Source organism: Caenorhabditis elegans, chromosome V, assembly GCF_000002985.6.
Source record: "Caenorhabditis elegans chromosome V".
In the NCBI taxonomy this organism is placed as follows: Eukaryota; Metazoa; Nematoda; class Chromadorea; order Rhabditida; family Rhabditidae; genus Caenorhabditis; species Caenorhabditis elegans.
This window is the reverse complement of record NC_003283.11, coordinates 5,493,713-5,520,920: the sequence shown is the minus strand read 5'-3', so window position 1 is coordinate 5,520,920 and position 27,208 is coordinate 5,493,713. Positions and strand designations below refer to the sequence as shown.

The 27,208-nt window shown below is 35.3% G+C and overlaps 5 protein-coding genes and 2 non-coding genes across 7 annotated transcripts; 4 read left to right on the top strand and 3 right to left on the bottom strand.

Annotated features, from left to right (window-relative positions):
* Positions 1-462: 462 nt before the first annotated feature.
* On the bottom strand, positions 463-6,573 carry mms-19 (MMS19 nucleotide excision repair protein; the record flags this gene model as incomplete). Its single annotated transcript, NM_072056.5, has 17 exons — positions 463-640; positions 694-857; positions 911-1,078; positions 1,803-2,139; positions 2,213-2,334; positions 2,386-2,562; positions 3,208-3,422; positions 3,473-3,665; positions 4,317-4,525; positions 4,574-4,720; positions 4,765-4,981; positions 5,227-5,388; positions 5,731-5,918; positions 5,966-6,051; positions 6,115-6,262; positions 6,310-6,413; positions 6,464-6,573. 17 exons carry the CDS (start codon positions 6,571-6,573, stop codon positions 619-621), a joined length of 2,769 nt encoding a protein of 922 aa, NP_504457.2. The 3' UTR covers positions 463-618.
* Positions 6,574-8,320: 1,747 nt separating this feature from the next.
* Positions 8,321-10,987, top strand: hpo-15 (Amine oxidase domain-containing protein). The gene is made up of 6 exons (NM_072055.8): positions 8,321-8,479; positions 8,531-8,699; positions 8,749-8,905; positions 9,137-9,374; positions 9,878-10,662; positions 10,712-10,987. Exons 1-6 carry the CDS (start codon positions 8,420-8,422, stop codon positions 10,884-10,886), a joined length of 1,584 nt encoding a protein of 527 aa, NP_504456.1. The 5' UTR covers positions 8,321-8,419; the 3' UTR covers positions 10,887-10,987.
* nhr-47 (Nuclear hormone receptor family member nhr-47) lies at positions 10,965-15,668 on the bottom strand. The gene is made up of 11 exons (NM_072054.6): positions 15,447-15,668; positions 15,306-15,403; positions 15,045-15,162; positions 14,127-14,305; positions 13,928-14,077; positions 13,104-13,232; positions 12,746-13,053; positions 12,518-12,701; positions 12,381-12,469; positions 11,316-11,601; positions 10,965-11,262 (listed from the first exon to the last, which is right to left on the bottom strand). Exons 1-11 carry the CDS (start codon positions 15,466-15,468, stop codon positions 11,086-11,088), a joined length of 1,740 nt encoding a protein of 579 aa, NP_504455.1. The 5' UTR covers positions 15,469-15,668; the 3' UTR covers positions 10,965-11,085.
* Positions 15,660-15,797, top strand: C24G6.10. Its single transcript, NR_068754.1, has one exon. It is a non-coding gene; the product is annotated as an Unclassified non-coding RNA C24G6.10 (non-coding RNA).
* A 76-nt stretch (positions 15,798-15,873) lies between these two features.
* Positions 15,874-15,956, top strand: C24G6.12. Its single transcript, NR_102020.1, has one exon. It is a non-coding gene; the product is annotated as an Unclassified non-coding RNA C24G6.12 (non-coding RNA).
* A 112-nt stretch (positions 15,957-16,068) lies between these two features.
* dnj-19 (DNaJ domain (prokaryotic heat shock protein)) lies at positions 16,069-17,888 on the top strand. The gene is made up of 4 exons (NM_072051.9): positions 16,069-16,876; positions 16,935-17,026; positions 17,075-17,312; positions 17,495-17,888. The coding sequence occupies exons 1-4, from the start codon at positions 16,076-16,078 to the stop codon at positions 17,681-17,683; spliced, it is 1,320 nt and encodes a 439-aa protein (NP_504452.1). The 5' UTR covers positions 16,069-16,075; the 3' UTR covers positions 17,684-17,888.
* Positions 17,889-17,910: 22 nt separating this feature from the next.
* T05C3.2 (NACHT domain-containing protein) lies at positions 17,911-27,174 on the bottom strand (the record flags this gene model as incomplete). The annotated part of the gene is made up of 26 exons (NM_072050.3): positions 17,911-18,176; positions 18,591-18,691; positions 19,100-19,236; positions 19,289-19,432; positions 19,983-20,150; positions 20,203-20,461; positions 20,511-20,842; positions 20,888-21,073; positions 21,370-21,563; positions 21,610-21,717; positions 22,118-22,220; positions 22,270-22,383; positions 22,644-22,828; positions 22,876-23,063; positions 23,112-23,201; positions 23,463-23,593; positions 23,642-23,814; positions 23,860-24,267; positions 24,324-24,561; positions 24,605-24,910; positions 25,098-25,619; positions 25,791-26,078; positions 26,129-26,449; positions 26,667-26,769; positions 26,814-26,911; positions 26,956-27,174. 26 exons carry the CDS (start codon positions 27,172-27,174, stop codon positions 17,911-17,913), a joined length of 5,382 nt encoding a protein of 1,793 aa, NP_504451.3.
* Between the last annotated feature and the right edge of the window lie 34 nt (positions 27,175-27,208).

Sequence of the window (27,208 nt, the reverse complement as noted above, 5' to 3'; positions counted from 1 at the left end):
TTTTACTTTTTTTAAAGGCGCACACTTTTTTAATTAAAAAATTATCGTGTCGAGACCGGGTGTCGGTACTTTCGATGCAAAAATCGAATTTTTTTTCAACAAAATTATTATTTTGGTGAAAAAAAAACGGGAAATGGGGTACTGTACTATGTATAGTATACTTAAAGGCGCAGGCCTCGATATTTAAATTAGAAAGAAATCGTGGCGAGACCGGGAACGGGAAAAATCAAAAATGTTCACAAATGCGTAATACATTTTTGGGCTCTCTAGGGTTTCACAAATTATCGCTTTTTTTAATGTCAGAAAATCGATATTTTCCCGGAAAATCAATTTGAATCTCAAAACCTTTCTCAAGATTTGCAAAATGAGTCGATAACTTAACTACAAGATCTGAAAAATGTTTCAATTCTTGAATCTTTAGGACATTAATGAATATTCTATATAGCAATAGAAGTAGTGAATAATAAAACTGATTCATAGAATTCGAGCAAAATTCAATACAAAATACGACGAACAATGAAAATGAAAAAAAAAACAACAAAAAAACAATTTAGGACAAAACAAAAGTATATCTAGTTTGTCGTTAATAACCCGGAATTGAGTTGATTCGACGTCCATCTACTTGGTGATAACCATCTCCCTGAAAACAAAAAACACATTTATCATATTTTGGTCGACTCAAACACCCATTACCAATTGTTTTTCACATCAGCCGCCATCATTCGAAGCAACCTCTTTTTGTGACCCAAGATTTTGTTGATTGACGTGACCACAAGTGGCACTTCAGAATGCAATGACTTCGGTGGCTGTCGTCGCGCCAAAATGTTCAATCCATTCAACGCATCCTCCAAGTTGGTCTGAACAGCAACAAAAAAATCAAATTATCGGACGTTGAAATACACAGAAATACCATATTCGAGTCGTTGTCCCTTGTAATGGAGCACAGATATTTGACGACTGTTCCGAGATCTTTTGGCTGAAGAGGTTCAGAGATTGTAAGAAACATTGGAATAGTCCGTGTGACGTGGCTTGGGATGACATCTTCCATGCCGATTGTTTGAATTAGAACTGGCAACAACTGAAACAAGTTTCGATGGGTTACTGTAGTTTTCAATTAGTTGGACAGGAGAATTGCAGTATGTATAGGTTAGGGGTGGGTGGAAAACGATTTTTTCCGGCAAATCGGAAAATTGCCGGAATTGAAATTTCCGGCAAATCGGCAAATTGTGGTTTTGTACATTTTTTTTTGGAAATTTCAGAGTTTCAGAATTGAAAAAATTTTCCGGCAATTCGGCAAACCGGCAATTTACCGGAATCGAAAATTTGCGGCAAATCGGCAAACTGACGAATTTGTCTACAAAAATCATGAAAATTTCCGGCAAACTGGCAAAGTGTCGAATTTCTCGACAAAAAATTATGAAAATTTCCGGCAAATCGACAAACCGGCAATTTGCCGAAAATGAAAAATTTGCGGCAAATTGGCAAATTGTCGAATTTTTCGACAAACAATTGGCCGAACGGCAATTGCAGCCCACTACGGTACCCGGTCTCGACACGACAAATTGAAAAAAAATGTGTGCGCCTTCAAGGGGTACTGTAATTTCAAACTCTCGTTACTGCGGAGTTTTCTTCGTTTTTTCATAGAAGCATCAACGAGAGTTTGGAACTACAGTACTCTTCAAAGGCACATGCCACTTTGTATTAACCAAAAAATGTGTCGCGTCGAGACCAGTTACAGTATTCTTGGCGTAAAAGTCGGAAAATTTCGCATTTGGGTAATAATGTCATTCTCGAACACAAACCATAGCGAATTGTTTCTTCAGTTGCTGAAAATCCAATGGAACTGCGAATGTCAAAAGATGTGGTAGCATCTCGACAAGAACGTGCTTCTGGGATCCAGGCTCCTCGAATTTTCTTTTGAAAATCGGAACAATTTGACAGAAAATTCGTTGTCTCCATAGAGGGCTTGCGGTCTCATATCTGCATCTATCAGGATTCGAATCGAAACTATCAAAATCCAAAAGATATTCAAAAGGGCTTTCAGTGCTTCCAGAAATGTTTGTCAGAAATTGCTCGAATGCAGATAAAGAATTTGGTGCATTTCGTAATAATTTCGCCTTGATTTCCGCGATATGGTGTCTGGAAAAGTGTATTTAATTTATACTTTTAAAAATTAATTTTTTTTAATTTAAAAATTAAAAAAAATCTCAACTGTTCAGGAATTTCACTATTATTTTCGTTTTCCGCCTCCCTGTTGCAAATCGCGAAAAATAGCTGACGTATCGTCCGTTCTGGCAATTTCAAGTTGGCAATAGTTTTCAAATCATTTGTATTCTGAAAATTGAATCTATTGTTTTATTATTTCACATGAGCCAGTTAAATTGCCTTATTTTGGAGATATGCGAGTCGATACTTTTGATTGAAATTGTCAAGTGATGATCCTTCAAGACTTTGATATCTGGTTGTTGTTTGATTCATAAACTTCTGATGATCATCTTCAGAAAGTAGCAGGGAAATTGATTGCATCAGATATGAAACGCTCACAGGTTCATTGCAATCGGTCTGAATTATAATGCTTATTACAGTTTGATGCAGAATACGGTGGCCGTGGGTCTCGACACGATAAATTTGTGTTTAGTGCAAAAGAGTTTGCGCCTCACCCTTTTGCATTTAATCAAAATTTGTCGTTTTTAGATTTTTTTTTTAATCTAAAATTTTTGTTTTTTTTTAGTTTGTCCGAGATTTCGAATAAAAATTTGATTTTTCGAAAAAAAATCGCGCAAAATTTTGCAAAAAAAATTTGGTAATTTTTCTTCTTTTTATACAAACTGCCATTGAATAGATTTTTCGATTTCTTCTGGAAAAAAAGGGGGAAAAATAAAATTTTATGTTTGTATTAAATATACGATTTTTTTCGATTTTCCGCAAAATAGAAAAATCAATTTTTTAAAAATCAAAAATTGAAATGTTTTGTTTGTTTTTTTCCTATGTTTCTTCTCATCAGCATATACAAAACTTGACAAAAAATTGAGTTTTATGGTAAATTTTCTGAATTTTTTTTTTCCATTTTTTGATTTTCCGGAAAATCGAAAATTTTTGTTTTTCACTTTTTAGATTTTCCCTGAAGAAAAATATAATTTTTTTTCGAAGACAGACCGGGTACCGTACTTTTGCTGCAATAATTGCAAAATTTTGCATCTGGCTTACTTTGTACAAGACTGATTCAAAAACTTCAAATTGTTGGTGGAACAATTGAGGATCTTTTTTGCATTTTTCCATCATTTGCACATAACAAATTAGATAACTGATTTCTGTAGACGATGATATTGTAGATCCAAGTTCATCGACAATCTTATTTTTCAATAAATTCCATCTTTGTGAGCAGCTAATTGCACATAGAACTGGTAGAACTTTCATTGCGTCTGGAAATTTTTCAATGCCAAATTTTTATAAAATAAAAAAGCCAACTCACTCCAAGAATTAGTTTCATTGTCAGCGAGAATAATCTCAACTTGATCGAAATTTTTTGAAGAGTATATTCTGATAAGTTTCAAAAGACTTTGAAAATCTGAATCAGTGTCAATTGGTGTACGAAGAGCAAGTGCGATATAGCTTCGGCATTGGGATATTAATTCATCGGAGGCGCAATCCGATTCAAAGTAAACCTGAAAGAATATTCAATTTTTAAGGTGGAATAGAGAAAAAATAGGAACCAAAACGATAGAATATAACTGAAAAAAAATTATTAAACTTTTAAATTTTTTTTTCAAATTTGTCATAACAAAAGTGAATACTGAAAAAAATTTCAGCATTTCGGCGTTTTTGTTCGAAAATTAATATGATTTTTTTGATTTTTAATTTTGTCTTCTTTTTTTAATTTGAAACACCGTTTGTTAATTTTTAAAGCCTTTTTTGAAAAAATATTGAAAACAATTTTTTTTTCGGAAAACGGTGCTGCAAAACAATTATCTATTTACAATTTTTTATTTTGCAAACAAAAACTGTATTGAGTTTCGAAATTCGCGCGTTTTCTGGCTAAATTCAATGGTTTTTATTTGATTCAGAACAATAATTTTAAACAGCGTTTTTCAATTTTTCAAAAAATTTGCTGAAAAACTGTGAATAAAATTTAAAAAATCGATTTGCAGGCTTTTTTTTGAAGTTTCCGAGAATGTATGATTTTTTTTTAGCAAAGTTTGGAGCAAAATTAATTTAGAAAATTATATAAATTTTTTAAAAGAAGTTCTTGGCCATTATTGCCGATTTTCTATCATTTAATCTTTTAATGAACATTTTTTGAAAAGTTAAAAACATACAGATGCACATTCATAGATTGCAGTAATAGCTTCACGTGGTTTAAATTCCCGAGCTCTAGAGCATGATTCGAAAATGCTTTGCTCAAAAACCGCGAGTGTTTCAATTGAGAGTTCTTTGTATTCTGAAGCGAGTTGTATCCATTCTACTAGATATTCAAGACCTTCTTGTACGATATCTGCTCGGTTTCCAGCTGCATTTACACTGTCGCCTGCAAAAAAATATAATTTTTTTTGGAAGTTTATAGTTCAATGCCAACCTTGAATCAGGTTGAGAATCCAGGCAATAACTTGATTGAAAATTTGACGTGAATTCTTGTCTGGGAGACTTTTGAATGCGCTTCGGAGGAGTGTTAGTGCTTTCTTGCAGAGCCCCATTTCTGCTTGTAAAACGAACGGCTCAGAATCTGAAATTCAAAAAAAAAACAGTACAATTGACAAAAAAATTCACCTTCAACAATCGAACTAACAATTCCATCCAACGCTTTCGAATTCGTTTCAGAAGATTTTGTGCACAGTTTGATAACCGCTTCAAATGCCTGCGAAACATATTTCTGCATTTCTCCCTTATTCTTCGGGTTTAGTCCAATTTTTCGAATTCCTCCGATTAGTGGCTCAATAAGTGATAGGTTCTTCTTCTGTGCTGGAAAGCGGTTGTAAGCTAGGATCTGAAAATATGAATTTTTTAAAATCAAAATTGGTGATATTTAGAGTATATAAAAATATTTGCTTTTTCTGAAAATAAATTTTATTCCAGTTGGAGTAAATAATTTTTAAAAAAAGTGCTCAAAAATAGTATTTTTCCTGCAATTTTCTATTCTTTGAGAACTTTCTCAAATGTTTCAACTGAAATAAAACATATTATAAAGTCTGTAGAATTGCCGCGAGCTCCTGGAAGGAATTATGATCATACCAAAAGGTTCAGAACATCTTCGTATTCTTCATCGGAACAGTCATCGTCATTCAGCTTTTCGTCGATGAAAAGAAAACAGAATGGAGCGAAGGATGGGGATGATACGAGACATGAAGCACACGAAGCAGCGAGATATTCTCGTGTAATTGTATCCGTTTTTTGCTGGAAAAATAGGATATTGAAATTGTGAAATTAGGCTTAAATTTTTTTGAAAAATTTAGTCTGAAATTAGGTAAATAAACATTCAGAAAAACCGTCAAAGAAATAAGAAAAAATAGTGAAAAAAAAATAAAAATCCCTACATTAAAAACCGTGATTTATATATCAATTTTGGCTAATTCCCCTCCAAAATCCAATTTTTTAAAAATCATTTTGGAGGGAATTTTGCGAAAATTGAACAATCGCGTTTTAAAAGTTGGATTTTTTCGTTTTTTTTTTCCAGAATGCAAGACTATTTTGGAAGTAAATCCCCCATTCAGGATGTTCCATCGTTTTCTAGTTTACCGGCTTAAACTCGACTGGAAAATAGCAGGCTATCGTCTCAAACATGTCTTCTGTGAATGGTCCGAGTGTGAAATTGTTCGAAACTTCCAGGAATGCCGAGAACATGTGGACGAGACATCTCGGATCACGCTCTCCGGATACACTTTTCATAAATGTAGCCAAAAAATCTGGGCCGAGGCCTTTCAAGACTGAAACAGAATATAAACATATAAATAGTTAGAAATTTGAATATTACATGATAATCGATATTTCAAGAACCAAATGAGAATCTCATACTGCAGCTGCCGTTCCTTTTGTGCCCAACTTTGAACATTTCCTTCTCTGCAAAATAAAAATAAAATTATTATTACATTTGAAAAATAGTTTCTGAAGAAAAAAACCCACTTAAATAAAACTCGAATAAGTGAGACTTCAAAATTATCCGGAAGATTTTTAGATTTCAAAATTAGGTGATGAACTCCGCGGATCACGGCTCCGCCAGTTAGCGCAGACGATTCGATTGAATTTATAAAGTAATTCAGAAGCAGCGATACTGAAAATTTAAAGTATTATGTCAAATAAAATTAAAAATAATTAAACCTTCATCTTTTTGTAGAAAATCCATCGGAAACGTGCTGATAACTTCAATTATTTCTTCAATCGCTTCTTCTCTTTCTTCTGGAAAATCCGACACCATTTTTGTTCTGAAAAGCCATTTTTTCAGTTAAATAATTTTAAAATTGAACTCTAAAACCTTTTAGAAGTCATAAAATCAGAAAGAGTAGTTGATTTTTCAACAACGAGCAGGCGATACCATTCCTGCGTCGATGAATCTGTATCGTTTTGGTCAATTTCTGATCCCATCTGTAAAAATAATTCAATTACTCGCTGAAAATTTTAATAATATAAAAAATTAAGTTTCAAAGAAGGAAAGGTGCTTCGTTATCGAAGAATTAAGTTGCGAATCGATTGAAAATGAGAAAAATTGAATATAAACGCTACAGTATAACTTAAAGGCGCATACCTAACGCTGACTGGCGGGTCTTGCCACGAAAATAATTTTTCAGGCACAGAAATTAACGAAATGCAGTTTTATAAACCAAATTTACTACTTTTACTATATTTTTAGTTGAAAATAAAAAGAGAAAAACATTTATTTTCTAAAAACAGTAATTTTCCTTTAGTCAGTTTATTTCTCATTGAGATATTGTGAACTCCTGTTTTAAAATCAAATGAGAAAAATTGAACACAAATTTTAAATTTACATAAATCCCCAAAAACTATCAATATTTCCAACCTAGACACACTATAATTGAATAAGATTCTCGTGACCTTCGGACATACAGTTTGTCAAAGACAAGCACTCCCACATTTGCCGGTTAATTGTGATAACCCTATCAACTTGGCTCCGTCTTCACTCTCACTTGCAATTGCACAACTTCTTTCTTTTTGGATGTAAGTAGCAACATTTTATCATCACTCTATTGGGAAATTTTTAAAACAAAATTTCTTCAATACGATTGCCGGTCTCGCCACGATAAATTGTAGGTACATGCGAAAAAATAATGCCCATTTAAAGAGTACTGTAATTTCCATCTCTCTTTGTTGCAGGATTTTTTGTCGATTTTTTTAGTTGTTCAATACAAATAAATTCATTCGAAAACTGTCATGTCACGATAAACAAACAAATTTTGGTATTTAACAAAAATTTGTCGTGTCGAGACCTAAGCTAGAATAGTACTATAATTTTTGAGCTTTAATTTTTTCAAGTTTTTTACAAAATTTTTTTTTCTGTTGATTAATTGATGTATTTTTATCGGAGATCTATAAAAAAATCAATGAAATTTTCGAAGAAGCCAAAAAAGTACTGTTGATACTACAGTAATCTTCAAAGGCGCACACCTTTCGGCATTTAACAAAAATTTGTCGTGTTAAGACCGGGTAATTTGTTAGGCAAATATTTGAAAAAAAACTGCTTAAATATTTCATGAAAATTCTGTTATCTTTAATCAGATTTTTAAAAAATTATTATCAAATTTCAAAAAATTACCTAAAATAATGTCTGAAATTCTTCTTTACTCACGCGAACTGCAACTTCCAGACATTAATTGAGGAAATTTCAAATTAATCAATAACAATGAATACGATTTTCAGATTAAACGAGTATTTTCCTACATTTTTATTAATTTTTTTGATTAATATTAATTTTTAAAATGAAATTTTTGGATAATCCTACTAAAATAAGCATGTCCCGCAAGGCCCTATTTCAAAAGTTTAGTGCCTGAAAAATCAATATTTCGCAAGAACAGTCTACCAATTTTTCCAATTTATACTTCCGGCAATTGCCACCAATTCGGTGATCTAGAAAATACCCATATAGGCTCTACAGTACCTTCCCTTATCACCCACATCCAATTTTGCTATCAGTTAGTCTTCAATCACACTTAGTCTTTGAACAAATGAACTCATAACTCTCACAAGATGTTTGCAACTATCATATTGATGTCATTCAGTTCTCATATGAGAAGGCGGGCACATTGTTGTATATTGATAAACCACCCCCATTTTCCTCTTCTTCCAGCAAAAAAAAATAAAATTAATATTGTCTCAGACGCTTGTGAAACTGGTGCTCTCAATTGAAAAGCACCATTGACTTCGCAGAAACTGGCAGTTCATTTGGCTTTCGGATACTTACAACCATACGCTCACAATGTCTGTAAGCGTACGAATTGTTCTGATTGTAATCATTGGTTGTGGAATAACGGTTCAGGTAAACTAGACAGTTTATAGAAGCTGACTAATCAATTATTCATTTTTTCAGAAAGAATCAGAAAAGGGGGACTCGTCGATAAAACCGTCTATAGCAATCGTCGGCGCCGGTATTTCCGGACTATCGACCGCGCGTCGACTGATTGAACTTGGAATTGACGATTTTGATATCTACGAAGGTCTCGACCGGATCGGAGGCAGAATTCATGCCATACCGTACAGTAAGTGCTCAATACTGTAATCTTAATCCTCAAAATTGAAAATTTGCAGAGGATGGATTTCTACAAATGGGAGCCCAATTTATAAATGGAGCACAAAACCCGTTGTACAAAATTGCCAACCGTCTTGGACTTCTGGCCGATGTGGTATCTGACACTGCACATGTCGACAATGCACACTTTGCTTTTGGAAATCAAAATGTTCAGGAGTGAGTTATTATTCATTTGTTTGTTTTGTAGTACTCGTGACTCTGCCACCTGTATGTTAATTTTAGTGAATCAGTTGATCATTACAGTCGGTCGGAAATAAAATTCAGAGATAACGCTTATAGATTAAAGACTATTTCTAAATAACCCCGTTTATGCACACAAATTTCTGTGACCTATAAAAAATTAACGATTCTAGAGACTATAATATAATTTCAACAAATATCATTCAGAAAAGACATCAAGACATTCTTGGACTTTACTTCGAAGCTTGATCCAAAATACAGAAGCATCGCAAAACATGATGAGAAGACTGCAAGACGCTACACTTTCAAAGAAATCTTCACTTTGGATTACATGCATTTCTTGAAGAGCCAGAATTTTACGGATCAACAGACAAATGTCTTTGATTCGCTGGCAAGATCATTCAGATCGTATTGGGAATTCGAGTGGGCGGCTGATTGGAGTACTGTAAGTGATTACTTGAATATCAATTATGGGGACGCAGAAAAAACGTTCCGCCTTTCAAACGTTGGGTCTCGTTAGGTAGCAAACTCGTGAACTTATAGTCAGAAAGTTTTAAAGTATATTTCCGTTTTTTTGGTTAGGTTCTTCATCGTTTTTGATAACTTTTTGGGCTCGAAATTATGTTTTAAAAATGAAATGCATTTGAAGTTTAAATGTGAATAAGGTTTTTAATTTTAATTTTTTCGACAAAAATTTCGACATCAAAATAATTTAAGACATCAAAACCGGAAAATGCTTGGAGAAATTGGCGAAAGCAATTGAAGGCTTTTGAATTGAGCCAATCCTTAACGAGACCCAACCTTTTTGGGCGGAGCATTTTAATTTAGTCGTGGAGCGCGGTTGCATCCTGATTTCAAAAGACGCGTTTCTACGTTTCCGTAATATACTGGCAGGTGATTGGGACAATTTTTGAATTTTTGAAATTTTTTGAAAATTGTCTATTCCAGCTGAGTGTTCACGTTCTAAAAGAGTGGAATGACTATGGACCGGAATGTGAATCATTTGCCACTAACAAAATTGGATTCAAAGCGATTTTGGACGATATTGCCGCACCGATTCCAAGAAAGGCATTCAATTTCAATAGTCGAGTTGAAAATATCAATCTGGATTCAAACACTGGAAAAATCAAATTGACAGTTTCCGATCGTGCAGTTCCAACGGAATATGACTATATTATTGTGACTTCTTCGTTAGGAGTTCTCAAGAAATATCATCATAAAATGTTCACACCACCCTTGCCACGACAGAAAATTGAAGCCATCGAGAAAATCGGATTCGGAGGATCTTGCAAGGTGTTCTTCGAATGGGAAACTCCATTTTGGTCGAACAACACCTACTCCATCGCTCCTCTCCCTGTTAAGGGAATGATTAGAGATAAACTGGATGCATTTGAAGATGAGACTACGATCCTTCAAGTTGTCGACTGGGCTCCGAACGTTCTGAGTGCATGGTATGCTGGTAGAGGTCATCAGTTGGTGGATAACATGTCGGAGGAAGAGTTGAAGCAAAGAATTACAAAACTGATGCGAGACATGTACAACGACAAAAGTATTCCCGAGCCTAGCAAGATTATCAGAACTCAGCTGACCAAGAACGAGTTGCTTCTAGGATCCTATTCCTACATGACTCAAGTGCAAGCGCTCTCCCATATTTCTCACTCTCAACTTGCGATTCCAGTGAAACTGGAAGGAAGACCAAAGGTTCTGTTTGCCGGTGAAGCAACTCATCACAGGTATACTATTTCAGAGATAAGAGAAAAAAGTCTAAACAATCAATTTCAGACTATTCCAAACAACCATCGGAGGTTATTTGAGTGGTCGCAGAGAAGCTGATCGAGCTGTCAATGACTGGTTTGGAAGATGGAATCAGACCACAAAATTGGAAGTAGTGGATGAAACATTGATCAATGATCAGAGAAACATCCCAATCATTTCACAACCAATAACTTCTATTTAAAAATAAGATTAATCAGATACCTTGAGGATTTAACTCAGTTTTTTTATTAAATTTTCGATATTTTCTAATAACGTTGAGTATCAATAAACATTCTTTATTTGGTTTTATCTAGGCAATTTATACTGATGGAATCCTGAGTATGATATTAATGAGATCAAAAAATATGTAGATTCAATGATTTGAAGTTAATCCTCAATCCTCAATCCTCTTGAGATGGAAACGTGAGACATCCTCCTGCACCACCACCAATTCCCATTCGTTGTTGAACATTTGAAGGTCTCGGACCGAGCGATGTTTCCTTCACTAGAGAATTAATTTCATGCATTTGAAGCATATCCAGCACTTGCAATGATTCATTCTTTTTTGCAGCGGCTCTCTGAAATATTTATAGAATTTTTTAATCAGACAGATCGAAAGTTCAACGCGTACCCGAATCGATGGCATTCGAAGAATAATTGAAGCGTATCTCTCGCTTGCCGCTTGCGGATTATAAGCCTTTTGCAAATGACGAAAGAGCACTGCAAGTAGTTTCTTCTGTTCTGCTACAACATTTCTTTGTGATGCCGAATCGAGTCCTTCGGTGTCTGGATCGAAGAACATGATTGCTTGAAGTAGAGCGAATTCTGTCGTGGAGAAGTTCAACTGGCGGAATGGTTTCATTACAAGATCGATCATCATTGTGAGGACTGGTGTTATTCCAGAAAGACTCGAATTGCTGAAAATCAAAATTTAATTGAAGTTAAACATGGAATATCGTCAGTAGGGCAATAGTTTGAAACTACATTTTCATCTCTTACCTCTGAAAAATTTTAATTTACAGTCAAAGTGTTGTAATTTTGGAAGTCGACCAAAAATAATTTTTTTCTTCGAGTTTTATACTTTAATTTTGTATTGATTGTACATAACACTCTGGAGGTCCGAACTTGCATCAATTCTCGAAATTGCACAAAAGCTCTAAGCTGTACATTGTTGAAATTTGGCAATTTGCCAAAAGTTGAACAAAACATAAACCCAAAACTTAAAATTGAGAAAAATCTAAGATCGTTTTTAAATTGTTTAATTAAGGTATTTTGTCATGTTGGACTATATATAATAAGTGTAATTAGACTAGGTCCCCACTGACCATACCTTCCAAAATTAACAAAATGCCTAGGCGTCTACTAGGCACATTAAGCCTGCCACCGATTTTTCTCATAATTCCTTGGTAACGTCAGATACATCAACTATAAGAATATAGTCTAAATACACATTTATCATGACTGAATATCACAATAAAACACTTTAAAAATTTTGAAAGCTTTCAAAAGTGACAGCTAAGCTTTTGGTAAGTTAGAATGTTCTAAGGTGAATATTTGAAACATAATTTAAATGTAAAAATCATAGACACAATTTTAGGTTGACTTTTGCAAAAATGGCTCTATAGATTACGGTTTTGTGTTTCATTATTTTATAAATTTCAAACTAGATTGTTTTTCAAAAAAATAAAGAACCCACTTTGCACTTGGAGACTGAAAGTTTCTCGATTCCAACATTGAAACAGTTTTCATAGATCGTTCATTCAAGTTGCAGGAGGATGGACGACCCTGTTTAAGAAAAATTAACTTTATGTACTTGAAAAAAAAAAATTTTACCACACAAAAGTCTCGAGCTTCAAAGAAATTGTGCATATCTGATTTTCCTTCGTGTCCAGCTGTTGGATGACCGTAATCTTGAGGGATCCACGAAGCATAGTCTGCTGGAAGGTTGCCATATTCAGTTGGAAGTTGAATCATTCCTTCTGTCGATGGAACTTCTAGTGGTTCTTTCTTTATTTCTCTGAAAAAATATAAATTGAGACTTATGGGTTTGAATATCTATACCGAATTGGAAGATTCAAAAGTATTTTATCATCAGAAGAATTCTCTCCAAACATGATCCCTTTGTTGATAGACTGCTGGATACATGCCGCATGAAGCAAGTTTGTCAAATCATCGTGTACATCTTCCCCATTGCTCACTAAGCTTCCAGCCACCGATGAAACCCTGCTACATCCGGATCCGGAGTTTGATGTCACGATATTTGGAAGATCCGGTCTCTTACGAACAACATCCGATTTCATGTGCTCTGGAGTGCGGAAAGCTTCACACATGATCATGAAAGAAGATGCATGATTAGTTACCATGGCAACCTGAAAAAGTGGATGATGGAAGAGGTAGAGGAGAATGTTTAGATACTTACTTTGTCAGCGTACGGTAGGGATCTAAAAGTGGAAAATGTCTTCGCCCAATCTATGTATAGAGCTATCAAACGTTGCCTCCAGAATGGCAATTTATCATCTCGATTTGTGAGAACTACATTGTCTGACCACTGAAATAAGTTGTAAGTATTGTGGAAATTTGGAAATAGATCTAAAAAAAGTCAGAAAGCGGTGAAAACTAAGTTTGCGGCACTTTTCAAGAAATCTAATGCACTGTCGCATATTTGAGCATCTACAATGTTGGAAGATGAATATTTTAAATATATTTTAAACATAAAATTGGAATTTTTTTGATTGACGAATTCCAAAAAATTGGGAAAATAATTTTTTGTAAAGTTTTAAAATAAATCGAATTTGGAACTAAAATTAAAAAGTAAATTTTAATAAACTTCGGCGTATTTTTGTACCAAAAAAAGTGAATTTTCCAATTTTGAAAAAATCCCAATCATTCGTTCAGTCTTATTTTTATAATAGTAGATTTCATGAAAATTTTAAAATTTTTAGCTCAAGCTGTTAGACGTGATTTTATACATTTTTCATATTACAAAAATTTAAATACTTATGCAAATTTTTAACAGTATATGACCATTGGGGTTCTGAATTTAATTCATTTATAATAGACCAATATGACCAAATTTTCTGGATTTTTTGAAATTTTCAGTCAAGTTTTGGTAAAATGCCAAAATTTTCAGAAACATTTGAAATTTTTTGGTCGACTTTCAAAATTAAAAGAAACTATTTTAATGCACATAAACAATACCAAACATCTATTGACGCTACTTTATAAATCATTTCTTCAACTCACTTCACAAGAAATAGGTTGCATAAATCGACTTGGAGCATTGAGAGCATCTTCTAACGTTGCATAGGAATGCAAATCGGCGCATCTACTCAAAAGTAGTGTGAAGTTATTTTCCAACGTTGTAAGCCTATCAGCAATTGGATCCAGACAATTCTGAAATTATGCATTGCATTGTTTTTGGAAATTTCTATTTAAAAGTTACCAAATCAATTTTAATATCCTTCATATCCATACTCTCGGGGCTCTCATCATTCATTTGTGGACTTCCTGAAGATCCATCTCTGATATGTTCTGAATGATGAACACCTCCTTCCATATCATTGTCATCATGTCTTCTTTTTCGTTTTGTGTATCCAATTCTATCACGGTCGTTTTGAATTGCTGAATAGATTCAGATTTTAAAAAAAATTAAATTGAAATATAATTGTATATTGTTCTATGAAATTTTGTAACTTCTAGATTGATGAGAAACTGGAAAAATTTCAAAATTGGTTTTCAAAATTTGTAATTTTATCTAGAGCCTCTTAATTAACGGCTCTTAAAAAATTGTTCTCCTTATTTAAACTCAAAAATACGGTGACCCTGGTCTCGACGCGACAGTTTTTTGATCAATGCGAAAAGGTGTGCGCCTTTGAAGAGTACTGTAGTTTGAACTCGCTATTGTGGAATTTTCATTGATTTTGAATAGTTTTTCTCACAAATTTATGTGTTTTTAATATTTTTACCAATTGCAAAATTATATTTTTCATAGAAAATCGGAGAAAAATTGATAAAAATTCATCAGCAAAGTTTAAAGCTACAGTACTCTTTAAAGGCGCATATATTTTTATATTTATCAAACATTTATCGTGCCGAGACCGGCAGAGAGGGAAAATTCGCCAAATTTCGCGTCTGAATAATACTTTTTTATTCTATAATTGATCTAATTGTAAGAAAAATATATATTTCAACAGAAAAGTGTTTTCTAATTTTTTCAATTTAATATTTATTTATACATATTCGGCCGTGGAAAATGGCAGGTGATTTTTTATTTATTTCGGGTTGCTTCTACGGCTTTACTAATCGATGTACCATGTACCCTAGGATCCTTCCATAATCTCAAAGTATACCAAAAACTTACAATTCTTATCCATTCCAACGGCCAAACATTTTTGAAGTCGACAATAACGACACGCGCATCGAACTCCTTTGTTAACTGGACAATCTTTATTCCCTTGACACACGAATTCTCGGTTATTCTAAAAAAAGGGTGATGTTTGATGCTTGTTAAATTGATCTTACAACATTTTGTGATTAGATATCAATTTGAAACATTTTAATTGAGAGAAAAATCAATATTTTCAGATTCATTTCAACTAGGTCTATTCTTATTTAAATTTACCACAAGAGCCCGACGAAAAAAAGTTTTGCATCCATTGCATGAAGCAACGCTGTAATGTTTGCCAGTTGCAATGTCGTCACAGACTGCGCATAGTGTACCTGATAATATTATGTGAAAAATGTCCAAAAACAGAACCCCAACCTGGTGGCAACTTTTCACTCATAATTTTAAAGTTTATGGATTATTTAGAATTTATGAATATTTTAAATATAGCTTGTAATAGTAGCATTGGCTTTTTTATTAGTTAGAATGCAGTATTTATATAGATTGTAGTTGTGTGCGTGCTAAGATTATTGGAGTATTGGTGTTGTCACGTCTTCAGTCTCTCTGCCGTGCGCTCACGAGAATGGGGCAAGCGAAGTTGCGGCTGACGCGTTATTGGATGCTGGCGCGTTTCGCGACCAGCGTTGGTTTTATCGAGAATTTTCTCTGCAGTACAAAGTCCCAAATTCGGTGGTTTTTTATCGATTTGACGCGCGTTTGCTCAATTTCTCGATTTTCCGCGTTTTTTATTCAGTTCTCATTAATTAACGTTCGATGCTTGTTCACAAAATTCAGTTTTTGTTTTCACTTGCTCGTTGGTGTCGTTCGTTGTGTAAGAAAATTGATTTCTAAATATTTTGTTTAAATTGCTAAAAAATAATTCAATAATTTACATTATTGAATTATTAAAAGTTGTATTTTTCAAACATCTCGCGCATTCTCCGTCCGTTTCTCTCAATTTTTCACTGTCATGTCCGCATTTTAATATTCATTTTTTTTCAGGTAATATGTTTGGAGGTGGAAGTAGTGGTCCCGTGGACACCACTTTATACACAACACTCAATGTGAGACCAGACGCTTCGCAGGCCGACATTAAGAAATCTTACTTCAAACTTGCTAAAGAATACCATCCAGATAAAAACCCGGACCATGGAGATAAATTCAAAGAGATCAGTTTTGCCTATGAAGTTCTTTCGAGCCCTGAAAAACGACGCTTGTATGACGCCAGAGGTTTGGAAGGAGTTCAAGGAGGAGGAGCTGGTGGTGGTGGAGGAGGCTTTCCTGGAGGTCTGTTCTCTCACTTCTTCGGCGGTGCTGGCGGTGATGACGATGACGACGATGATGATATGGGTGGTCATCCATTTGGTGGCTTGTTCGGTGGAATGGGTGGAATGGGACGAGGTGGCCCACGTCGGCGGAAATTCCAAGATACTGTTCATCCCCTCAATGTTACACTCGAAGAGCTTTACGTCGGAAAAACATCAAAGCTGAAGCTTTCCAAAAAGGCACTCTGTAAAACTTGCGAAGGGTCAGGTGGAAAGAAGGGAGAAAAATATAAGTGTGATGCATGCCGTGGTCGTGGAGTGAAGACGATCGTTCAGCAAATTGGCCCCGGAATGCTCCAACAAATGCAGGTTCACTGTGATGCTTGTAAGGGTTCTGGAGGCAAAGTTCCAGCAGGTGATAAGTGCAAAGGATGCCATGGAGAAAAGTACGAAAACGTTTCGAAAATATTGGAGGTTCACGTTCTTCCTGGCATGAAACATAACGATAAAATTACATTCAAAGGAGATGGAGACCAATCTGACGTAAGTGCATGTGAAGATAATTGATTTAAAAAAATTTCTAAATAAAAATATCTTTTAGCCAGATGGTGAGCCAGGAGATGTTGTCATTGTTATTCAACAGAAAGATCATGATATTTTCAAGAGAGATGGAGATGATCTTCACATGACCAAGTAATAACTTTTTATCGATTTTTAAAAATTAAGTTTTACTGTTTTCAGGAAACTATCACTGAATGAGGCACTTTGCGGCTATAATTTCCTTATCAAACATCTTGATGGCCATCCTTTGGTTCTTTCTAGTAAACAAGGAGATGTTATCAAGCCAGGAGTCATCAGAGGAGTTCTTGGAAAAGGAATGCCAAATAAGAAATACCCAGAACTCAAAGGAAACTTGTTCGTTGAATTTGAAGTCGAATTTCCAAAGGAGCATTTCCTCGATGATGAAAAAGCTTATGCCGTAAGTATTTTTATTAAAGATTTATTGTTCTTAATGTATTGTTCGAACTGTTTTTTAAGGTTTTGTTTCATTTACTGACTTTATTTCCGTTTTAAAAAAGCAACAAAAATTTATGTTTATAAATTGATTAGAATAGGATTTGTATGTTACGTTTTATTTATCTAAAATTTTCTTTATTCCAGGTTCTGAAAAGCTGCTTCCCTACCTCAAAAGTTGTCAATGTCACCCCAGCTGCCGCAGAAGTTTCTCTTATGGAATATGACGAGAAGAAGTACAGCCGAGGACGTGGCGGAGACGCTTACAATGAAGATTCGGACGAAGAACAACACGGAGGACATCACGGACAAGGCGTCAGATGCCAACACCAATAGTCAAGTTTTATTCCAGTTTATCATTAAAATTGTTACCCTTCCCCCACCACCATCTCCTTCTCATCCCACCCCCACTTGAAAGAATCTCCATTTCACTATCCTTTTTTCTGTGGATATCATCATTCGCAATTGTTTGCAATTCAATTCATTTAGTATAAGAGCTCTGCAAATCAGGACGAACTCAAAATAAAGACAAATTTTTACGAGCAAAATTTTTAAAAAACATTTCACATTATACTGCACACATGTGACTTCTTTGTAACCCCTCCTCCTTTTTTGTTATCCAATAGAGATTTGAAGCGGGTAACCGCGGCGGTGACGGCTCCCAGATTTCTCAAATCAAATGTGTCCAATTCGGCTTCCTCTGGAACATGAATATGCTGAAATTCTGCAAGGTGACGTCGACAAGGGAGAAGGGCGATTTTGTTGAGAGTTTCTTCTTTTACCATCGGATCATTGAGAACAACTGTGAGAAGGGATCCATCTTGTGCACCTGGAAAGTTGAAAATTATTTAATTGCTTTATTATGAAGACGCAGAAAAATGCGCTTTTTGAAATCGAAGTGCAAGCGCGCTCCACCACCAAATTTTTGGGTCTCGTTGAGTATTGGCGGGAGAACAGTATATTCAAACGATTTCTGTTATTATTTTCGTTGTTTTTTGGTTTTAATTATTTTTTATGCCGAAACTAATGTTATAACGTTCTCAATTACATTTTTAAAAAACTTTTCTCTGCTCAACTTGTGTAAAAGAGTAGAAAATGCTATGAAAACCGCCAAAAAATAATTGAAATCGTTTGAATTTACGTGATTTGCCGCCAATACCCAACGAGACCCAACGGCTGGAGGCGGGGCGTTTTTATTTGCCGATGGAGCGCGATTGCGCTCTGATTTTGATTTTCTGTGTACCAATAATAACGAAAAATCCATCTGGATCGTAACTCCAACAGGTTATCGTGGCATGAGGCCGGAAAGTTCCAATTAATTGACAATCGAGGACTCGGAAAACTCTGAAAATTTCCAGCGATTATTGAATAACGAATGGATAATATAGTTGTTTTTATTACGGGAACACGAAATTCTGAAAATGCGTATCGCACAACATATTTGACGCGCAAAATATCTCGTAGCAAAAACTACAGTACTTCTTTAAATGACTACTGTAGCGCTCGTGTCAATTTACGAGAATCATTTATTTATCGATAGAATATTAAAATTAAGCTCAAAAATTGAGAAAATAACGCGAAAATTAGAAGAAAATTGGAACAGAAATTAGTCTCGAAAATGGAGCCAGTAAATCGACACAAGCGCTGCAGTATATATTTTAAGAGTTACTGTAGTTTTTGCTACGAGATAAACTGCGCATCAAATATGTTGTGTAATACGCATTCTCGGAATTTTGTGTTCCCGTATTAAACCTCAATGTTTTATGTCCACTGTGATTGTAGAACACGTATTGAGCATTCGGAGAAAATGAGCAAGTAACATCGTTCACTCCTTCTGTCACATTTCCGATTAGAGTTTTTGCAACTTGACCGCTCCGCATATCGATTACCTTTAAATTTAAAGAAAAACTATAATTTGAGGGTGAACATTGAGAAACGAACAAAAAGACCGCCTTTTGCAGGTGCAAATAATCCCAATTTTCCGTCATTCGACACAACTCCGTTGAATTGAGTGAGGGATCGATGGAATTTTCTGACTCGAATATCCCAGACGCTTGATTTATTGTCACTTTCTACGACTATTATCTGAAAAGTTTTTGGAGTTGGAAAAAGGAAAAAAAAAACGAATTCTCGTAAAGCTTTGACCAGGGAGAATATTTTTCTAGACTTTAAATGTGGTACTTTAAGAGAAAATAGTTTTGTAATATTATGAGGACGCAGAAAATGTTGGTTTACAGGAACCTGTTGTCGATTTACGGAAGCCTACTGTAGATTTACGAAAAATCTATAGTGGATTTTTGGGAACTTGTGTAGAATTACGGTAGCATATTTTTTTTCTGTTTGAGATTGTTTCAAAATTTTTGAATTTCTGCATTTGCCTACAATACCTAACGAGACCCACCGTTTAGGGGCGGAGCGTATTTATTTGGCCGTGGAGCGCGCTCCGATTTTAAAAAGTACACAATTTTCTGCGCCTCGATAGCAACGATTTTTGTTCAAACTTTCAACACCACCTTTTCTGAGAAGAAAGTTATCTCACATAGGCAGAATAAATGTTAATCTTTTTAAAAACGAGTTATGCCTGCAGGCAGCCGTGCCTACCTCGACTTTTATTGCGAATTCATTTTTTCTTTACCTGATTACTGTTGGATGGCATCGCAATAATTTTATTAATCATCACGTCTTTCTGCTTTTTCGACTGCCTCGGCCGAAACTTGATCTTTTGCGTCTTCTCAACTGCATCAAAAACCAAAAGACTATCGTGTCCCTTGAAAAGTGTAATTACCACTCCAGTAATTCCATCCTAAATTAAAACATTTTTGTGCCTAACTCTACTATTATATTTCAAAACTTACCCTCATCACAGCACACTCCTTGAAAAGCCTGCATGGGTATTCAAAACTGTACTGGACACTGAAATCAGTGATACTGTAGATGGTAAGTCTTGCGATTTTCTGCTCCGCCGAGTCTACTTGTCGGTAGATCACACCTATCAATGCCTCCTTATTCATATAGAAAATTTGGAATACATTCGGAGCATGCACAGAATGAATTACAGATTGAGTTCTGAGATCCCAAAGAAGAAGCTGATCAGACTCGATTGCCACAATTGTTCTGGAAATATCTTTGAATATGATTTGTAAAAAATTATAATATGATTTACCTTCCATCAGCTGAGAGCAAGGAATCAGATACTACAGCTCCATGAACATTGGCTACTAACGAAGCAATATATCTATGAGACTTAATATCCCAAATTCCGATGTTCTTTCTAGTCTGTACAGCTGCTAAAGTTGGATTATCCTTTGCCACAGATATTTTTTCAATCGATTGTTCCATTGTAGACACAGGAAACGACTTTTCGAATATATTCTCCATATTCCAAATTTTAATCGTATGATCCAAAGATGACGAGATGAGAATATTCTGACCTTGATGGCTAACAGAGTCTAGATTCAAAATTCGACCGAAATGAGCGTCAAGAGATCGGAGAAGCTGAATTAGAAAAATTTTTGACAGATCTAGCTAGAAGATCCTTACTTCTGTGGTAGATACATTCCATAAGAATAAATGTTTTCTTACTCCTGCGACAAAAACGGTGTCATGTGAAGCGAACGTGACGGCAGTTGTAGTGTGGCGTGGACGGATCGGAATGTTTCGGACGTTTAAAGGTAGCTTCAGGAAAATGGGCTTGAATTCACAATTCTCTCGATACAGTAGGAAACTCTGGAAATTCAAACAGTTGATTTCTGCGATTTTGAACGTGAAGTAGTGTAAATGAAAGGAAAATTCAAACGATTTTAAAGTGACTAATCACCTTGTTTGAACTCCCTCTCAAATGAGAAGCCACCCCCAGTTTCTGACCAATCAGCGTCTTCGAACTCCGTCTGATTGGTGGGCGAAGCGAATCGCTGATTGGTCGCACCTCTTTGGGGGAAATTGAAACACGGTAATTAAGTAATTAATCACAATTTAAACAGCGTGTGCTTGAAATAATTTCAGTTTTAAAACTTTCAACTAACATCTATCATCACTCCGACAATCCACGGATTCTGACTTTGACTCTGGCTGCTGCCGCAATTTCGTTCGAAAATCTTTATGTCATTTATGCGATTTGGTAATCCTTCGTGAATAATCTCACTTGTTGTATACTTTGAATCATTAAGCTCAATTTGAACCAATGCAAAGTTGTGATCACCATCTGGATCGAGACTACCTAAATACACTTGAACTGAAACAGTTTGAATTGTTCGGAAACTAACTTTTATGTACAATGCAGGCAAATCCCTTTCTGAAATAATTATCACTGAAAGTGATGGCTGCTTCGCATGAAAAGTTGGCTATTTTTCCTTTTGATTGTGTTTTTTCGTCTTAAAATTATTAACAATGAATAGTTATATGTAGTTCGTCAGAGCTCTGGGTGAACGTACAAAACTTTTATCTTCTGTATGATAATCTAGTTTTTCGAATGGAAAATTAATGAAGAAATGTAGAAAAAGCTGAAAATAGGACTCATTTTTGAGAAAATATTTCAAATAAAGCTCAAATAGTGCCTGGAAATTGTTATTCTTCAAAAAAAGCACGGAATTTTTAAGAGCAACTTTCAGATACCTCTTGAGGTCTTTTTTGAACTTATTAACAAAAATAAATATTATTTTCAGACTGAAAGAACATTTGCCTACATTTTTATGTCAATTTTTGATTCGATAAGTTTGATTATCGTACTGAAATTTACAGTTTTTGAACGTTTGCCTCACAACCCCACTTCACCATTTATAGATCCTTTGAGAACAAGCTTCCACTCATCTCTCTCGCCTGTCCAGAGCAAGAACATCATGTTCAAGGCATCCCGGTAGAATATGTGAACAATGTTCTGAAAATTATTTGATTAGATGTTAACTTTCATTTTTGTGATCATCTACATTATGTTCTCCTTCACTTTCAGATCCTTGGCTCACAAGATTCCCATTAACTGTGTAGATCATGTAATGGGATTTGGACCACATTAACACATTATTGTTGCCAACGAATCGAATCTAAAAAACTTTTCCAATTGTAAATCAAAAAAGTTACCGTATTTTCTCTATTGCACCCTATTTTTAAACTTTGACAGCTTATGGCTAAGTTCTCGTTTGTTCTATTAAAAAATTGTTAACTAACTAAATATTTGTTAGTTCTCTTTCTATTTTGTTGTTAAATTGTTATTTATTGTTAATTAATTTGAAACAAACTGACTATGAGATATTCCCTTTTAAAGTAAAGCAGTCTGGTGCAATACTAATTAGTTTTATCTTACCGCTTGTAGTTCCATCTGTGTCACGAATGGTTCTGGATCAATTGCAGTAAATTCCCCCGTAACTAATGAAGCAACAATAACTTGATTGTTATTTGTGTAGGCAGCGGCAAATTTATCATTTTCTGATACAGCCAGTCCGAAGAAGACTCCATCGATATTTGGATTAACAACTCGAGCAATATCTCCTGCGAATTCAAGTTCTTAAGTTTTTTCTCAACTGTTATAAAAGTACCTGTAGACACATCCCAGACAATAATCTGAGTTGATGTTGATACCAGAAGCTTCCGATCAGAGGTCAATTGCATTCCAAAAACAGCAAACTGATGTTCTTCTAGCGAAAACTTGAGAGGGCCTCCCGGGGCGTGGAAACAATGGTGAGCCGGTACAAACGAATTGTGTTGGGGACCTTCTTTGTCACATCTGGATAATAATTTTTATTTTTTTAAAAATTTTTTGAACTAGTATTACTTGATAAGGAGCTTGCTGACGTATTTGTTAGTGGCGACAAGAGGTAGAAGTCGTCCAAGAAGCTCGAAGGCTAGCATGGACGGGTTGCGGCTGGAATATTATACGTTGGGTGTTATTACTCAGATGTCAAATTTTGAATACGGTACACGGTCTCGACACGACAAAATTTTTTGTTGACTACAAGAAGTGAGCCTTTAATGAGTATTGTACTGTCAAACTACTGCTGCTGCTGCTGAATATTCATCGATTTTTCATTGATTTTCTCTAGATTTGACAGAATTAAAGTTTTTAAAAATTATTTTTCTTAAGTTTCAATATGTATAAATATACAGTTCCCCTAAAAAGGCCCACCTCAATATACTCGCTGAAAGTCTTAAAGCGTCTACTGCGAGAGAAAGTTGACGAGATATCTCGACATCTCGAACATTTTGAATAGCATCTTCATAATCGGCAATAAGAGATTGCAATGGAAAACTTGATACCTGGAATCGAAATTTCAACTTTAATCTCTATCATGATTTTTCAGCAACCTTTGCATGCAAAAACTCGTAATCAAAAAGACAGAGTGTCAACAGTTCATCGACTCTTCCGGATCTCAGAAGGTGATACGGTAGTTCGTTCAATTTTCTTGTGTTGTACCTATGGTTTCCATCTTTCGAAGAAAATACATTCGGCTGTTTCGGTACTTTTCTGTCAGCCAGTCCTGGAAATTTATGCTAGACAATCAGGAAAGCGAGCTCGAGTTAACCTTCATTTTCAGTGACTCCAAATCTTTGTTTCTGCATTTCAGTGTATTGATAAGGCTTTGGTACTCCACCCCATACTCCAAGAAAATATTCCGCCATTGCAGAATGACAAGTCTCCAAATGGTTCACATTTTTGAAATATCTTTCAATCGCAACTTGTCGGAACTGTTGATGGTACCAATTTAGAACAATGACTCCATCAGCAGCTCTTTCCGATAGGTAACCAGGAAGGTCGGATCTGATACGACTCCATAACAAAGGTGGAATCCTTCTCACCGGGGGAAGATGGTATTGAAAAATATCATCGAGTACTTTGTCGTCGAGAGAGATCAAATCCTCTACTTCAGAGTCACTGATTCCAGAGCGAGCAGCAGAAATGTAGGATAAAGCATGGGATACGAGTAGTTTTCCTGAAAAAAAGTTTGAATGAAGCTCCGACAGAACAAGTTTTTAAACTATAGTTTACCATGCTGACTCTCGGTTCTATGAAATAAAACGTTGATACTTTCTTGTAACGATGAGAAAAGTATCGTCTCTTGCGGTCGAGAGTATGACTTCCATCTTGCTACAGTTGCATAAATTAATTTCACAAAAAGAGGCAATGTACATTTATCAAGTGCCTTAGATACCGTATTCCATTGTCTTTCAGAAAGTGTACGGCCTTTGTCAGACAACCATTCTCGAACAACTTGAAATCCAAGATCCTGAAATTAATCATGAATATCTGAAAATTGGCATGCCAAATACTTTTCCCAAACTTGGAACCATCAGATACTGTCTTTTGTCTTCAATTAGTCGTTGCATTTTCGAGTAAATCAGACTTCCACCCGGCGTGAGGGATGCGAATAATTTGACAAATGGAGGTAAAGAAGGGGGAAACCAAAGAAGTTCATGAGCTCCATCGATTCTTGATAAAAGATCAAGACTGTCAAAAATTATTACTAGTGGTTTTTCGCGAGTGGCAAGGTTGGTTATCTTTTTGAAATGTTGGAAGAGTTTTGATAACTCAGTTGGGGAAGAATTTTTGAGCGATTCGTCGTAGTTTGATGCAATCTGGAAAATGATAAGCTTAAAATAATTATGAAGGTGGAGTATCGTCAGAGGGGGATTATTAAAAACTGCTCCTTTAGGGCTGAAATGCCCAATTCTTTTTTTGGGTGTTTTAGTATGATATTAGGCCATGTTAGACTATTTTATGTGTCTTTTTCCTTTTTAGAATAATACTAATAATTGTTTTTACCTGATCACAGACACTTGTGAGGAGTGGGGCAATATTTGAACTATCCGGACTCGTCCCCAAGAATCTCAATAGAACCACTGGCTCGCAGGAATTATCATACCATTCCCTGATCTTAGTTGCAATTTTAGCCATCAGAGATGTCTTCCCACACCCATTTTCTCCTTGAAGAATAATAGGAAGTGTTGAATTCCCGAGAACATATTGTTTGGCACAATCCAGTTGTTCATTTCTTCCGAAAAACATATTGGAGACGGTGATTCCAGTTGTTAAATGGGTTAGGACTTCTGTGAATAGTTGATCTCGAAACCTCGCGTGCTTTTCCATTGCGTTATCGACCATTGAGGTGATACTTTTATAAAAGTCCGTACAAAATTGACGAATGTATTCAGCGTGATATTGAACGTCGATTCCATCTCTTCCAACCCATTCCACAGTTGATCGTCTGATATTTTGCATTGCCAACTTGGCAGGGACTCTTTCATCACGAAGATTTGCAAGGAGTTTTTGAGCTTCAGAGTTTACCTATAAACATATTAAGAGTTCACTGAAACTTTGTACCAATACTTGATTCGTTGCTGGCTTTGAACTGTTTTAATGAAGTTGATCAAAAAATTTTCGAAAAAAATACAACATCTGCCATCTGGCGCGTCTGTTTCTGACCAGAATATTTTGACCGACACTGTGAAAACTTACATGATTGTGTGCAATATCCACAAATTTGGAAGCTGTCTTCATTTGTGACAAAGCAATATTGTTGATGTGTCGAATGTAACACAAACAATGCTCATTCGGATTTTTAACTTTTAATATTCCGTGCACAACTTCTCTTTCCGTCACAGACATGAAATAATTATGCATTGCTTCACGATCTAAAAATCCTTTCTCATAACAACTTCTTGCGCCCTTTCTCAACAGTTGCTGCATTTTCGCTTCACACTCCCACCACTGCTTTGCATCTTGTTCTTGAAGTTTTGGAATTCTCTGAAATCAATAAAATCTTCATATTTGGTCTACATATCAAACTTCTTTACCTTGTTATTAAAGTTTACTAGAATACTACTAATTTGCTGTAGAACAAACATAGGCGGAACAGAGTTCGAGTCTTCAATATACCAATTGTCTAATAGTGAAATGTCTTCATGCTCCTCTCGTAAAGTTCTCTTCAGCATTTCTAGTTCTGTAGAAAGGATTTCTGACGGAATAGGTCGGTATCCATATTTTTGGCAAAGAAAAACCACAAAATTGGCGCCAACTGAAAGTCGTTGACAGTTGGCAATTTCAGACAAGCAAAGTTTAGTGGTCATATGATCGTCGGTTGATTCGTCTCGGACTCCCCATCTCATATCGACAACCTGAAATTTCGTGGTTTTTCAGATCTTCTGAGTTTTAAGCCTTCAGAACTACGGGACTTCAAACCTTCAGAACTACTGAGCTTCAAACCTACATACAGAACTTCGGGACTTCAGAATTACCGGACTTTCACTCTTTACAGCTATCGGGCTTCAAGTAGACAAAATTTCCGGGTTTCAAGCCATCGGAAAAACTTTCATAAAAATCCAAAAAAAAAACCTGAAAATCCAGACCATAAGTCTCACGGCAGTATTCCTTAAGCTTTGGATAAATCTCCTCCATTAGCGCGTTTCGTTCTACAGTTGTATCGGTGAACGTAGAGCTGAATACCTTATCAATTACCATAGTTGATCTCTATTCATTTACCTTGTAAAAACTCTGACAAGTTTGCTCTGAGGCTTTGGAATATTACTGAGCTTTCCGGAAAAAACTCGATCAAAAATTTCCTGAGTGTACGGATCTCGCTGAAATTTTATGAAATTCCTGAACAGTGTTGTTCTAAACTCACCCTTTCAACAACTTGCTTTTGTTCATTATTTTGACTAAGAAGCATGTCCAAACCAGTTGTACTTCTAGAATTTCCATTTTCTTTTTTCTGCAGGTGATTAGGAATTAAGAATTTAGATTCAATACTACTTTTCTTGCTGCTTCTTGTCAACTGAGATGTTGACGTGGATTTGGATCTTTTCTTATGAACATCTGATCTTGAAATTGAAGATGAATACATAAAATTTGAAAATGTGAACAAAATTTTCCAACTC

Coding starts and splice junctions, on each gene's coding strand:
- dnj-19 (NM_072051.9), top strand. CDS start 16,076: ATGTTTGGAGGTGGAAGTAGTGGTCCCGTGGACACCACTTTATACACA. Junction 16,877..16,934: donor GAGATGGAGACCAATCTGAC/GTAAGTGCATGT, acceptor AATATCTTTTAG/CCAGATGGTGAGCCAGGAGA. Junction 17,027..17,074: donor GATGATCTTCACATGACCAA/GTAATAACTTTT, acceptor TACTGTTTTCAG/GAAACTATCACTGAATGAGG.
- nhr-47 (NM_072054.6), bottom strand. CDS start 15,468: ATGAGTGAAAAGTTGCCACCAG. Junction 12,470..12,517: donor AAGCTCGAGACTTTTGTGTG/GTAAAATTTTTT, acceptor TTTCTTAAACAG/GGTCGTCCATCCTCCTGCAA. Junction 11,263..11,315: donor TTCGAATGCCATCGATTCGG/GTACGCGTTGAA, acceptor TAAATATTTCAG/AGAGCCGCTGCAAAAAAGAA.
- hpo-15 (NM_072055.8), top strand. CDS start 8,420: ATGTCTGTAAGCGTACGAATTGTTCTGATTGTAATCATTGGTTGTGGA. Junction 8,700..8,748: donor AATTCATGCCATACCGTACA/GTAAGTGCTCAA, acceptor GAAAATTTGCAG/AGGATGGATTTCTACAAATG. Junction 8,906..9,136: donor GGAAATCAAAATGTTCAGGA/GTGAGTTATTAT, acceptor AATATCATTCAG/AAAAGACATCAAGACATTCT.